This window comes from Sminthopsis crassicaudata, chromosome 1 (genome assembly GCF_048593235.1).
Source record: "Sminthopsis crassicaudata isolate SCR6 chromosome 1, ASM4859323v1, whole genome shotgun sequence".
NCBI classification, from domain to species: domain Eukaryota; kingdom Metazoa; phylum Chordata; class Mammalia; order Dasyuromorphia; family Dasyuridae; genus Sminthopsis; species Sminthopsis crassicaudata.
In genome coordinates, this window is record NC_133617.1 from 87,806,011 (window position 1) to 87,821,779 (window position 15,769).

The 15,769-nt window shown below is 34.3% G+C and overlaps 1 protein-coding gene across 2 annotated transcripts in view; it reads left to right on the forward strand.

The window, feature by feature from the left end:
- The window catches only part of COL22A1 (collagen type XXII alpha 1 chain), a 578,696-nt gene that overhangs the window by 311,716 nt on the left and 251,211 nt on the right, over positions 1 to 15,769 (forward strand). For both annotated transcript variants that reach the window (XM_074264749.1, XM_074264757.1), the window contains 5 exons: positions 7,984 to 8,037; positions 9,026 to 9,070; positions 12,670 to 12,714; positions 14,203 to 14,232; positions 15,019 to 15,072. In XM_074264749.1, coding sequence (XP_074120850.1) covers positions 7,984 to 8,037; positions 9,026 to 9,070; positions 12,670 to 12,714; positions 14,203 to 14,232; positions 15,019 to 15,072 — 228 coding nt within the window. The remainder of the gene's footprint in view (positions 1 to 7,983; positions 8,038 to 9,025; positions 9,071 to 12,669; positions 12,715 to 14,202; positions 14,233 to 15,018; positions 15,073 to 15,769) is intronic.

Here is a 15,769-nt window from a genome sequence, read left to right on the forward strand (position 1 = left end):
TTTATTACTACCCCCCCCCCCCCCGTTTCTAGTGGAATCCATCCCCTCTTAATTCTTAAACTATGGAAGGGCTTCAAATCTGCTACTCTTCCTATAAATCAAATGATCCAAAGATCAACTGAGTCGCAGGGAGAGAACATTTCTAGTTTCTGGGGAAATGGCCTTAATATAGGTTTCAGATAATTTTCCTGTGTCCGAGCACCCTCTACTGACCACAATCCACATTGCAGGGAGAATGGGGCCACAAGAGGCATTTGGACTACCAGCTAGATTTCTGAAGCACAATTCTGTGTTTAACTTTCTGCTGTCACAGCTGTAGGATTGTAGTTGTCTGGATCATAAATTTAAAGACGGAAGGGACATTAGTGGTAGTTCATCTCCTCCTTCTTACAGGAGAGGAAACAGGGTTGGAATGATTAATTGACTTACTTGAGCAAACAGGTATGGAAGAGACTCTCCAAATCAGGTCTTCTTTAATTCCAGCTCCTCCCCTTATGCTAGATACTTTTCTTTTTGAGAACACACATTTTACTTTATGAAACCAAACGTCTTCAATGTAGATAGTGGTCTTCAGAATTAGGGACTTAGATGTTTTGGACTCTGGCTAAAATCATAACAAGACAATGGAGATTGCTCAAAAGATCAGCAGATTGTGAAATCAGGAGATAATTATTTGAGTTCTTCCCTATCTTTTGCTACTACTCGTTTACAATTATAATCAAGTGAGATAATATGTGTAAAGCACCAAGCACTTTATCTTACATGTAGAAGATACTTGTTCTTTCTTTTCCCCCTATCAGTCTGGTACATTTGTATAGTAGTGTATCATTTCTTTTATTTTCTTTTTGGATAGCTTTATTTTATTCTTTCCGCTTAATAGTATTTTATTATTTCCAATTACATATAGAGATAATTCACTTTTATAAAATTGTGAGTTCCAAATTTTTTCTTTCCTTCCTTCCTTCCTTCCCTTCTCTCCTTTTCAAGATAGCAAGCAATCTGATATAGGTTATACATGTACAATCATGTTAAACATATTTCCACATTGCACTTTATAATTTCAAAACCATATTCACAGAGAATCTCATTTTGGTTCTCATGAATGAATATAGAATATTATACCTTAAAGGGACCTTAGGGGCCATCTAGTTCATCTGTATCATTTTAGGAATAAGGAAAACCAATATTGGAGAAACTGAATAATTTGCCAGAGGTCACAATACTAATTAGCAGCAGAGTATGGTCTTCCGACCAAGTCTTCTGCCTGCCATTTAATATTTCTTTCCAGCACTATCATATTTTTCCACATGATCAATATGGATTTTCTTTCAATTTAATTACAGAATGATCACTTTACCCAAGGTGAGGAAATATTCCTTCTTAGGGGAAATTTTTTTTTAGCAAAATGCCTTGTCTGGGCCATCCACACTGAGTATAGAGTGCCCTTTGACCCTATAAGCCAGAATTCTCCTCAAATATGATGAGACTGATGTAAATTCAGTCATCACACTGGCCTATTTATAATGGCATTTTTGACCCCAAGAGGAATAGATTAGTTTTCAGTTTAAATCAGAGCAAGAATCCATTTTGCAAATAGCCCATCAGCTGCATATTGGAGATTTCAGGTTAAATCAATCTTTAGGGGTTAAAATGCTGTCATGAGATCAAGCCTTGACAAGCAATTAGAGTAGTATCTGAGCTCAGAAAACAATAACATGCTGTGATATCCAATTATGTGTAATTCTCTGGTGCATTCCATAATACCTTCATCACATTTCTGCCTACAAATCCTCCCCATCTTTCTAAGCCAAACTCATTCAGCTACCTTTTCCATGAATCCTTTTTGATTCAATTTCTAGCAAGATTTATAGCTGCAGGAATCAAGAACTTAACATCTCCTTCCTCCATTTAATAACTCAAAGAAGGGAAGAGATTTCCCATGGCCTCTTAGACAACATGGCACATGGAAAGAAGCATGAGATTGGGAGTCAGAAGAACTGATCTTGAATTCTTTTTCTGTCGCTTCATTGTTCTGTTAAATTAAGTATATCAGTCTCTATAACTTAGTGACGTCATATAAATTGTACTATTTCCAGTTTCTCCCATTTATAATGTGTTTGTACATAGTTATTTGCATGTTTTCTTCCTAATTATTTTGTAAGCCTCTTGAGAGCAGGGAATGTTTTCTTTTTTTTTTTTCTTTTTTTGCTGTCCCAGTGTTTAGCATTATGTGGCACAAAATGATCTCTGAATAGGACTGTAATGAAGAAAGTATTTGTAAACATTTAAGTATCATAGAAATATAAAATAATACGAACCAGTAGATCTTAGATTTGTATCTGGGCCTTTAGTCTCCAAATTCAGTGCTTTTCCTACTCTGTGATAATTCCCTCTGGTGGACAAAATATTGTTGTCCTTTATCTGACTCTGTAGTACTTCTTACTTCTTTCATGTATTGCTAAAATCTAAATTGAAATTGCATTCATCTGTATGTGTCTTTTCTCCTTCACTTGATGGTAAACTCTTTAAGGGCAGTACTATCACTCCCATCACCTGGCACAATGCTTTCTATATAGTAGGAGTTAATATTTGCTGAAAGCAAATACTTTATCAGTCTACAAAGTACTACCTGAACAACATACATTGTACAAATATTCCTATGAATTCCCATTTTATATTGAGAAAACAAATATTTGGAAAGGCTGATTGACTTATCTATAGTTATATAGCAAGTAATTATCTTAACTTATATTTGAAACCTGATCTTCCCCGATTCCAAAGCCTGTGTTCTTTTTCATTTTCCCATATTGAAGAAATTAAGGTTTCATTAGCATCATGATCAACCAGAGAAGTGGATAGTGCTGTTGATTGATTGAGTCTATTTAAAGGACAATATTTACTAAAAGTTGCACTTTATGATTTATCTACCTTCAAACATAGCATTATATGAGGATAATATTTCTAGGTTTCATGTGATACCAATAAGAGATAATTAATAATGTGTCCTATTGAGGCAACAAAATCTTTGTTGAATTGTATTCTTCATGATGAGAACAATGTCAATCATTTTTGTTTTACAGTAATAATGTTTAGTGATAAGCTAGGTATATCTAAATATGTGCAAAGGTCTGTATTTTTTAAATATCTGAATTTATCTGTCCACATAAGTCCTTTTAAAACAGCACCCTCTGGGGTTTACCCCTTTATTCCTCTTAGACTTTTATGGCCCAAAAGGCTTTTTAAGGTTCTCTTTGAGAGTTCATGATGTGCCTCTAATGAAAAAGTTTCCTTTTTTTGAAGTCACAAGCCATTTGCAGCCAACTGTGCCTTCTTCCCCCTTCAGTATATAAGCATAAAGCTGCCCCTTCCTGCTGGTTCTGAGGTAGAGCAATGTAACTGAAAGGGGTTCTGTAGCTTTCCCCTCACCTTAGTGCTGAACCAGCTTTCCATTTCACTGACTTATTACTTTGACCTTTGACTCAGATTCTGTCCCTGTCCTTGGATGCTGTTGCTGCCTTGCCGCCTGACTGCATCCTTGCCTTAAATAGACAAGCCCTTTGCTTCTGTCTCTTTGGGATTGGCTTGACTGTTCCATTACCAACCTCTAGAGGGAAAATGCTTACCCTTTTCTAAACTCCCAGCCAGTCACCTGGTTGCAGACTCACTTTTATAAGAAGCACTGTGCTCTAGTGGAAAAAGTTCTATTCTTGTCAGAAGATAGAGGTGGGTGTACTGACTAATAGAATCCATTTGAACCCAGGCCAATAACTCCACTTCTCTGTAGCTATTCTGTAACTCTTAAATGAGGATAATGCTAAAGGAACTTTGCCTATTTTTTTAATCTAATTTTTAAAAATGTAAACTATGTTAAAATTTAACTATATAAACATAAATAGGCATTATATTTTATATATTATACAGCCCTATATTCTTATGACAGAAGTGCATGCATATTTAAAAATGTTATTTTTAAATATTATTATAATATGGCTAACATAGTTTGGCTAATACTTTTTATAAGACACCTAAACACTCCAAAATGTGTCAGCCTTTAGGTAGAGTAGGTGAAATTATCAGTTTCTTGAAAGGGAATGAGTTTTGGTCTGTTTGTTTAAAAAATACTTTATGTTAATCATAAGATTAGATACATTTCTATAGATTAAAATATAATTCTTAGCGGCCAGTTTTACCAACTAATCCCATGCATTCTTCTTTCTCTAATTTTATAAAAGATCCATGGTTTCAATGGTAGGAATGTTACTTGAATGGAAGTGAATCCCAGCTCATCCATACCTTTAGATATCAAAAGTGGCTAGCTTGTTGGTTATAAGCTTCATTGCACTTAATTAGACTAGTTCCTCAGTGGACCAAAAAAAAATCAGGGTTTGGTTATGATCTGAAGTCATCTTTCCAACTTGGTAGGACATACCAGAGCTCATACTATATTGGCATAGCCATTTGGGGTTTTCTGGAAAGAAACACTGTTTTGGTTTGTGATTTCCTTTTCTGTCTCATTTTACCAATGTTTAAACTTGACTTACCCAAGGTCACATAACAAATAAGTCTTTAAGGCTGAATTTGAACTCAGTGAGACAATGTCTTCATATGGATACATATATGCATGTACACATAGTTACATACACACATATATACATGTATATACCATAATCATTCATTTTAGAATTAAAATAATTGTTTATTTTTAAAGAATTCACTTTACTGGTCACTTCACTGTAGGAAGTATCTGGCAAAGACTTTAGAGTTTAGTTAGTAAGTTTGTTTTTGGAAAAAAAAAACAGGCACATATTTTGAATTCAATCTAAATGGATTATGCTGAAATACAAGTAAAGTAGGAATACTGCTTCATAATAATGGCACCAATCTCTGTACATAATGTAGTGTAAAGAATACTGGTATTAAAATCTAATGATTTTTCTTCAAGTCTATAACTCTGTTTTAACTTTGTGACAACTTTCTACTCTTTACACCTCAATTGACTTGTCTACAAAATATACTGTTGGACCAGACGATCTCTAAGGTCACTTTCAGATCTAATATTATAATTCCCAAGTTACCTAACATTCTGTGGGTAATAGTATTTGGCTTTCCCTTTAGATATCTTGTTTGTAGTCATGTTTCTTCTTTCTGAGTGATTTCGCAATCAGCATGCCCAAATTTAAACTTGCTTAATGACAAATCATAAGATCAGAGAATTCTGACCTTGAAGGTAATTGAGAGATTATCTAGTTTAAAAGCTTTTCATTTTACAAAGGAGAAAAATGGAATTTCAGAAAGGTAGATTAGTAATCATCACACGGGTAAAAAGTTGGCCCAGCTAGAATATAAACTCTGAATCCTGTTTTCTAAAACTAGACCTCTATCCATAACACTGTGATGTAACCTCATTTTACAGAAAATGGAACAGCTAAAGATACTAATGATGTGGGAGGGAAAGTAATTCCAAATCCCCCCTCCCAAATAGTTGAATCCATCCACAGCTTTACCAATAATGCATAAGTGTTCCAATTTTCCCAATTCTCCAACAGTTATAATTTTCCTTTTCTCTCATCTTAGCCAATCTGATAGGAATAAAGTGATATCTCAGTTATTTTAATTTGTATTTTCTAATCAATAGTGATGTAAAGCATTTTACATGATTATAAGTAGCTTTAATATCTTCATCTGAAAATATTCATTTACTTTGATGATTTGTCATTTGGGAAATGACTTGCAATCTTATAAGTTTGATTCAATTCTCTGTATATTTTAGAAATGAGACCTTTATCAGAAATACTGGCTGTAAAAATTGCTTGCCAGTTTTCTGATTTTTTTCTAATATTGGTTGCAATAATTTTGTTTGTACAAACCCTTTTTAATTTGATATGATCAAAATTAGTCATTTTGCATTTCATAATGTTCTCTATCTCTTTTTGGTCATAAATCATTCCCTTATTCCATAGATCTGACAGGAAAATTAGTCTTTGCTCTTCTAATTTGTTTATGATATCATCCTTTATGTTTCAATTATAAACTCATTTTTACTTTACCATGATATACTATGAAATGTTGGTCTATGCCCAGTTTCTGCCATACCTTCCAGTTTTGCTTGCAATTTTTGTTAAATAATGAGTTCTTAACCCAGAAGCTGGTGTCTTTGGGTGTATCAAATAGTAGATGACTATAGTAATCTTTTTCTTTGCCAGTAACAAATAGTTTTGAAGATTGCTACTTTGTAATATAATCTTAGATCTCATATGGCTAAAACATCTTGCTTTGTATTTTATTCATTAATTCCTTTGATATTTTTGACCTTTTGTTTTTCCAGATGAATTTTGTAATTATTTTTCTAGCTCTGTAAGATAATTTTTGGTATTTTGATTAGTATGACACTGAATAAGTAAATTAAATTTAATAAAATAATAATTTTTATGAGATTAGCTTGCCCTGCTTATGAGCAATTTATATTTTTTTCAAATTTTTTAGGTCTGACTTTATTTGTGCAAAAAGTGTTTTATAATTTGTGTTCATATGATTCCTGGATTTGTCTTGGCAAATTCTTAAATATTAATTTAATCCAGGATTATGGATTTCCTGGATCCATAATCCAGGTCAATTGTTTTTCCAGTGAAAGATTTTACATTTTCTTTTATTTTTTTCATTATTTTAATTTTGTTAGAATTATTCTTGATGTCTTACATTTTCATCAGTGTCCATTTATTTAATTCTAATTTTTTAGGAATTATTTTCTTCAGTAAGCTTTTGTACCTTCTTTTCCATTTCAATAATTCTTTTTAAAAAGTTATTTTCTCCAATGATTTTTCTAATTGTCCAATTGTATTTTTAAAGGAATTTTTTCTTCAATTTTTGTGCTTCCTTTTCGAAGTTCCTAATTTGTTTGTATACTCTCACTTCTTTCTCCATTTTTCTACCTTTCTTATTTGATTTTTAAAATCCTTTTTGAGCTATTCCAGGAAGTCTTTAATATCCCCTTTTGAGGCTTTACATGTAGGCATTTTGACATTATTGTCCTCTTCTGAGTTTGTGTTTGGATCTTCCCTGTTGCCATAGTAGCTTTCTATGCTCAGGGGTGTTTCCACTTTATTTTTTGTTTTGTTTTGTTTTGTTTTTTGCTCATTTTTAGCCTATTTTATGACTTTTAAATCTGAGCTTTTTTCTTATGACAGATGTGGCACTATCCCAAGCTTCCTGGCTAAGGACTGGTCACTGACTTTCTGTGCCAAGGCCTAGGGTATTGGCAGCTTGCTCACTACACTGTGGTGATTGCATGAATATATAAAATTAATGCAAAGTAATTTTTGGAGGAAAAACACTAGAAACTGGGAGGATCAGAAAAGGTTTCATAATTTATAAACTATATATATATAAACTTGATATATTTATAAACTAAGCTTCAAAGAAGACAATCAATTTTAAAAAGCAAGGGTGAGGTATGAATGCATTCTAATATGGAGGACAGATAGCACTTGCAAAAGTCCAGAGTCAGGAGATAGAATATAATTTGTGAGCAAGTCAAGAAGGAAAATTTGTCATAAGTAAAGACTGCATGAAGGGGAATAATATGTGGTAGCTTGGAAAGGTAGGTTGGAGCCATTTTTGAATGTCAAATGAGGCTAAGGGCCAGGCTAAAGGCTAATTGACTTTTCAACTAAAGCAGTTTCTAAAGACAATATCCTAAGATAGAGAGGGACTATAATCTATGCTAAGGGAAAGAGCCCCACATAGGTTCTCTTTAAAATAGAGAAGAAAGGATGATATTTCCATTTGATGTGTCATCATGATAGACTAGAGTGACTCCTAGACCATGAAGATGCTCAGGACAGAGGTCAGACATTATCTAAACTTTATGTATCTTCCAGCACCTGGGACAGCACTGCAAACAGTATTTAATAGATGTTTACTGAATGGTTACTGAAGTATGTCTGTATTGCAGCATTATCAATTGTTTATCTTCTGTTTTGTCAGGGAGAGCGAGGCCTAGATGGATTCCCTGGAAAGCCTGGAGAAGAAGGGAAGCAGGTATATAAACTCTAAACTAAATCTTCCACTTCTAATGATGGTTGAATTGTTGGGAAGGAAGAGGTTTGTTTCTGGCAAGAGAGACTATAGGAATAGGACACATCATGATCTGTTCTCTCAGCTGAAAGTCCCTTTTATTCTAGAAATGGTGACCACCCCATTGCTACTTAACTTTTTGGACTATTTTCTTACTTATATGGGTCTGCTATTCCTTTTCCAGGTGAAAAGTCTCTGATTTCTTTTACTCTTTCACTCTAAGACTTGTTTAAAGTAAAGTTGCAAAACAAATTAACCTAAAAGCTTTATAAAAGATATTAAATTTCAAGTAGTGGTGGGTTTGATAAATTATATGGCTCCTTTGAATTTTGCATCCTTAATACAAAGGAAAAAATACAGGAGGAATTTCAAGAAAAGGAATATCCAAAAGATAAACTATTTAGTTCAAAGGTACCTTAAATACCATTCCCAGTACAATTTAGAAGTATCAATTATATTGCCTATAAATGGGGGCATACCTGGTAAATATCTATCAATATTGATATTTATAACTACATTATTAAACATCCTATCCAAATAACATGATTTCATGATTTGCATGAATGACTTGAGAGAGGAAGAAGAAAGAAGAAAAAAAAATCAACTCAGATTGGGAATCTTAAAAATCAAGATGGAGATTAGAGAATAGACATTCTAATAGTGATTAGTGAGCAGCCCTATTGATATACACTAATCAAAACCTTCATTATCTCAGTACAAAGGGAAGTATAGTCTCTGAATGATGCCAGCAATGCTCCCAAATTCTGTATGTCATACTGGGTTATTTCTCATCCTAGCAATCTGATCACAAATTCACCGGGTTATTGGAGCTATTTGTCTTCATGCAATAGTTGCTGGTCATTAGGTCTGAAGTCCCTTCATGCTATAATAAAATCTTCCCCACAATCTTAATCTTCCTTATAATAACAATTAAATGCTTTCGTTCTTATAGGGCAGTCCTGGCACTCCAGGTGTGACTGGTCTCCGAGGAGAAAAGGTAAGCAGAACCAACTCATATAAAACGTTGTTTGTGTGAGAGGTTTAATTAATTCTTTATATTAAATTAAAAGTAGTTAGCAGAAGTATAATCTCATGAGGAATAAAATACTGGACTTTGGGAGAAGTAATGTAGTCCACATTTATTCAACCAATAAATTTGAAGTCTGGAATTCAAACTTAAGTATGTGGACCTTAGTCCAGTGTTCCTCCTGCCACATGATGCTGACTCACAGACATTTGGCCAAATATATGTATATTTTTAAATGTGGGACTTTGAACTACAATTTTTGAATCTGGAAGAATTTCGGATATGTTAAAATCAGTGAAACCAGTTTCAATTCATTAGCATTCATAAAATGAAGAATGAAAAGATGCTTTAGAAATGATCTAGTCCAAACCCCTCATTTTACAAATGGGAAAATTGGGGTTCAAAAAGCTAAATGACTCACCTGAGCTCACACTAGCAGTAAAGGCTGAACAGAGGTTTGAATCCATGCCCTCTGATTCTACACAAATTGTTCATTCTACCTTACCACGTAGATGATTATTAAATGCATGCTGTTATAAAAAACAAAACAAAAAAAAAACTGGAAAAAGTCCTTATCACACATCTCTATGATATAGAAATATTTATAGCAGGATCTTCTCACTACAATTTTATGAAGAAGGAAGTAAAATGTCATTCTTAACAATTGATTTCACATAAAAATTTATGGCAGATCATGTCATTCTCAGTATACATAGTTACTTCTCAGATCTGTGGTTTTACTAGATGTTGATATATTTTCCACTAATGGTTATCACATAAATGTAAAGCTCTTCATAAATTCTAAAGCACTAGAAATTTTATTGTTATTATTACGATTATTATTTGGGCAAACTAGGTGGTACGCTAGGCAATCTAGAGCACTGGTCTTGGAATCAGGAAGACTCATCTTCAGGAGTTCAAATCTTGCCTCAGACAATAGATGTGCAAATCACTTAGCCTTCTTTGCCTCAGTTTCTTCATCTACAAAACGAACTGGAAAAAGAAATGCCAAATCACTCCTGTATCTTTGCCAAGAAAACCCAAATGGCGTTATGAAAAATCACCCGTGACTGAAAAAACTCAACAACAGTAAAAGCAATTATCATTACTAACTTATTAGATTGTAATCTCCTTGAGGGCAAGGACTGTCTCTTGCCCTTTTTTAAAACCCCCATTGTAGCACAGTTCTTGGTACATAGTAGTCATTTAATAAATATTGATTGACTAATTGATTATTTTTCTTTATTCTTCCCCCCATGCTGTGTGTGTGAATTGCTTCTTAGGAAAAGTTTTTTGTTCTGATAGACTGATCTTCAGATGGCAGCCCCATAGATCCTTGGGGGCCTATACTTGAACCTTGTCACTACAATAACAGAGTCTTTGCAAAGCTAGGGTCATCTCTGTGCCACAAGTTGGCCTATGATAAAGAGTTTAGTAGAGGTGCTATCAGTATATTCTCAGAAAAACCCATTGGTGTAAGAATAGGAACTGGAAATGTTTCCATTCCCTCCAACCTCCCTCCTGTCTCTCTCTACCTCTGTTTAATTATCCACTGCTCTTACAAGGTATTTTTAGGGATGTGTCTTACATTGTTATTTTTAAAATAGCTATTAAACCTAGAGACTCATGATACCTCTTCAGGCTGGTGTCAGGTTTTTAATATACTCCAAGCAGTTACTTGACAGGGAATGCAAAACCCTAAAAGAAGCTATTTCACTTCAAGTCACTAAGTAGAGAGGGGATGATACTTGAAGGTTGAAAACCAAAGAGCAATTACCTTACTTTCTGTTACACTCCACATTCCTGTTGTTTTACAAATTGACTTCCAAGTGCCCTGCCATTTTGAACATTTCAGTTCTTTCTCTCACTTGAGGAAACAGATGAGGCATTATTGCTTATCATAAAACAGATGCTGAAAAAATGCCTTCAAATGCCATTCTGGAAATTTTGCTGGGGAAATAAACATACTAGAAGCTTTCAGGTATTAAGGTTCACTGTCATTAACTCTTTGATAGATTATGAAATATGATTTTGAGAAGGGACTTTATCCTATCTAATGCAACACACAATCTTTAGTAAGTCACAGAATTTTAGACTCAGAAGACAGAATGAGGTTTTAAAAAGGAAAATGATTTAATAAAGGTCACACAATTAGAGGCATAGTAGAACCCAGAAAATCAGGTCATTTATCAACCTATATCATGCATAACATTAAGATGCCCCAAATTATGAGAGGCAGCATGATAAATAAAGAGGTTAATTTATAAGCAGAAGCCTTGAGATCAAATCCATGCTCTGCCACTTGGTTGACCTTGAATGATTAATCAACAAGCATGTATTAAATATTTTCTAAGTGTCAGGTATTAAGATAAACAATGAAGTAACAAAAAAACAAATAATTATCTGAGTTCTCAAAGAGTTTATATACTAAAGTCATATCACTTAACCTGTAAAGGGCCCATTTTCCTTATCTTTGAACCCAGTGACTTAGACTAGATGACCACTAGAGTTCCTTCTAGCTTTAAATACAAAGACTTAATTTTGACTTTTACTCCCTCTATGATCTTGGACTTTGGTCTCAATTTCTTTGATTTGGAAGAACAGCCTCTCAATCTATGATTGACGCATATTTTTAGCCTGAGTTAACCATTACATATGAGTACATACCCTAAGAAATTAGTTTTGAATAAGTGAAACATTAAATTGACTTTTTTGCTAAAGTATTCTCTGTCCTCTGAATTCTTTTTGACTGACCAGGACAGATTGATCTATATTTTCCAGTGTTAAAAAGAAAGGTCTAACATGCCTAAAGGCCTAGTGAGGGGTTAGATGTTTGATCTGCCATCCTCGGGATAAGCATAGAATTGGGGAATCTTAGAGTTATCATCTTTACATATTGGAAGGAGATATTAGGGATCCATTCCAACCCCTATTACCTGTAGGGATATCCTCTAACACTAACGGGTGGAATAGATTTATAGTCAGTAGACTTGATTTGTTCCATTTTTTTTTTTTTTAAACTAATTTGTGAGCCTGAACAAAGAATCTGTATGGCACAGTGGCAAGACTTTTTTCTCCTCCATGACTTAAATTTTTTTTTTTTTTTTTTACTTTTCCAAATGCATGTAAAGATAGTTTTCAGCACTGTGTTCCAATTTTTCTCCCTCCATTCCTCCCTCCTTTATCTCTTCCTTTCCCAAGACAGCAAGCAATATAAGTCAAATATGTGCAATTCTTTTAGATATATTTCCATTTTTGTCATGTCATACAAGAAAAAATAGACAAAAAGGGAAAAAAAAACAAGAGAAAGAAAAAAAATAAACAAACAAAAGGTGAAAATACTATTTTTAAATTCCCATTCATTCTCCATAGTTCTCTCTCTGGATGGAAATGGAACTTCTCATCATAAGTCTTTTAGAATGGCCTAAAAAGTGCTCAAGGGTTTTAAAAGATAGAAAAAGAGGGCTATGTTCTGAGCTTTTAAGTATACAGTTTTGTTGAAGAGGCAAAGCATATACATGTAATAGAGATATTAAAATGACTTTCAAATGATTTGTTCCCTTATTTAGGGTGAAGTTGGACCACCTGGACCACCTGGTATACCAGGTTCTGTGGTGAGTATTTCTGTCTTTGGGCTAGGTAGTGAAGTGCATGTGCTTCCACTAGATATCAGCAATTTGTCTGTACTTTCTATTCTTGAATTGCCTGGGATACAGAGAGTTAAGTCACTTACTCATAGTCACATAGCTAGTTGGCATCAGAGGTAGGATTTCAACCCAGTTATTTCTGACTTCAGGGCTAATGTTATGTCAACTGCACCTACTGTCTCTTGTGATAGGCCATAGACTCATAGTCTCTTAAAAATCCTTTAACTTTATCTAGATCAAAAACAGTCCATCCAGGAATTCCTGACATGTTGGTTATCCAACTTGGCATCAATATTTTCAGTAATGAGAGGCTTAAATGATGTTACAGAGGCTTCCCATTCCATTACTTAACAAATTTGTTAGACAGTTTTTCCTTATATTGAACCCTCATCTGCCTCTTTTTACTACCATCCATTTGTTGGACTACATTTCTACAACTCCAGAAGGGAAAGAAAGAGAAGAAAAAAAAGAATGGAGGAGTTAATATCAGAGACAATATTAAACAAGAAGTCAATAAACATTTATTAGAGGCCTATAATTTGTCAGGCACTGTGCATTAGTAGAGGACTGTCCTGAAAAAATCAAAAGGAAAGTCATCAGGAACAAAGACATAATGGGTTAACTTTAAGTAGGAGGAAGGCAAAGAGAATGAGGAAGGAATGCAGCATATTTAGGGACATTTTGAAATATATAGTGAAATCGAAGAAACTCAAGACAGAGCTTCATAAAATAGAGGAAGCAATATTATTTGCTAATAAAATTAATGGGGTGGAGTTAGGAATTGAATATTTAAATAATTATATGGAGAATTTGATAGATAATTTTAAAATATGGCCCAAAGATTTACCTTGGCAGCAATAAAGTTCTGCCTAAGGTCAGATAGTTGCAGCGAACTGAATCAATATGATTTCTGAATTTCTTTCAATAACTCTTGGCAACTTTGTTAGAGGGTGAGGATAATAGACAATGGGGGATTACATCTAGGTTAGGTACTCAGAGAGCAGGAACCTTGGAAGGTCAAGGAGCCAGAGATTCAGGGTAAAGGAGAGATACCATGGAAATGATTGTGTGCAGAAGGAAGATGGCTAAGTTTAGGAAGGGAAGTCATAAGTGGGATAAGAAACCAGAAGGGTAGCACTAAAGCGATCAAGGCAGTTGTTCATTTTGATCTGAGAACCTTTTGGCCTGGATTATATATGATCATAAAACTGAACCATAGAAAAGTGGAAAAAATCCAGGGAAACCTCATTATTAAAGGTTGTAATAAAAGTCTGAGATAAGTGGGGGGAGAGAGACAGACAGACAGACAGACAGACACGATGGATATGGAGCAGAGAAGTGACTGGGGGGACTGAACCAAGTAGATTTTAATTCTGGTGGATCCTGGGCACGTTTAGCATTTCTAAAACTATAGTAACTCTCTGCCTCAACTGATGTCTGATTTTTATCTTTCAGGTGCACAAGGAGGGCCTAAAAGGAGAACAAGTAAGGGAAATTGTTATCTACCCCTTGTACCTTTTCCCTGAAAATGTAAAAGATCTGATTGCATGGTTTACTTAACACCTTGAGCTGGAATATTGGTTTGCAAAGATATACAAACCCAGGATTAAGGTGGAATATGCCCTTGGTGAGGGAATGGGTTATCTTCATATAATGGTGGAAATTCTAGTCCCAGAAAACAGCATCAGTAAAGAGACTGACTATGTTCTAAGTGATCTTGTCATTGGTTGAAAGGAATGTTTGCTGACGGGTCGAGTATAAGCAAAAGTCTACACAAATACATTTTGGGCACAAAGAAACCAAGAAAACAAATCATAAATGGAATCTGTAAACTCTGTTGGGTCTTACTAAGATTGTTTTTAGCTTCATTTTAGTACTGACCTTGCCCATGTGGAAGACTTAGATCTTGAAAGCTCTCTTTCTCCTCTATGTTTTTAATCCTATTGTTTATAATGCGGTACATTAAATAATTTTAAGGTCTTTATTTGATCAGGACATACTGATTGGTTCTAGAAAAGATGAAAAGTTTAGATTTGACTCTTGCTCTCAGGGAGCTAGCAATCTGGTTTACAGACAGGATAACCATATCTGTTGGTAATCTCATGTTTTCCTTCTTTAAGCCTCTGTACCAGTGACCTCTGTTTATGAAATCCTAACATCTCTGCATTATACACTAGGATGGGGTTGGTAATTGAGGAATGCCAGAATCTACTTTTTATTTTTATTTAATTAAATTTTTTTATTTTATTTAATTTATTATTGTTTTCACAGGGAGCTCCAGGACCACGTGGTCATCAGGGCTTACCTGGTCCTCCAGGAGCAACAGTAAGTCATTCAATTTACTCTCATTCTGATCCAAACAAACTTTAGCTTGTATATGTATATTTCTAAATATATTTTTATTTTTTAACCAATTTATACTCAGAGAATGTTTAGACTCATCAATCAATATATCGTCAATAAATCAGGAAACATTTCCTAAGTTCTTACCATGTGCTAGCTATTGTGCTAAATAGTTAAGATGTGAACACGATGGCATAGCAGTTTCTGGCCTCAGAGTGTTTGTATTTTAATCTATCATGCCATTCCACTTATTAAAGACAGTGTCTTGTAGTGTAAAAAAATGGATTTAAAATTAGAAAATTTGGGATTAAATTATTTCATCTCTATTTACTAGGTATATGATGTTATATAAGCCACTTGTTTTTATCTGTAAGTTCCTTTAGGTCTGGAATAGCTTGAACCCCTAGAGGTGTCAAGAAGCTCTTTATCTATTTATCTTTGTAGAATCTCTTTACTTAGAGGACATCAAAGGTGGAAAGGGTTTCACAGCCATTCCTGTTCCTTTGAATAGTACTTCACCACACCACCACCACCACTAGGCTTTGATCCTAACAAAAATAGGAAGTAGACAATGAGTTGTGATTCCCATTTTATAAATGAAGATGCTGAAAGCTGAAGGCATAAGAGTTTTGTCCCATATTACCTACCAATCATAGTCATACCCAGGCTTAGATTGAGT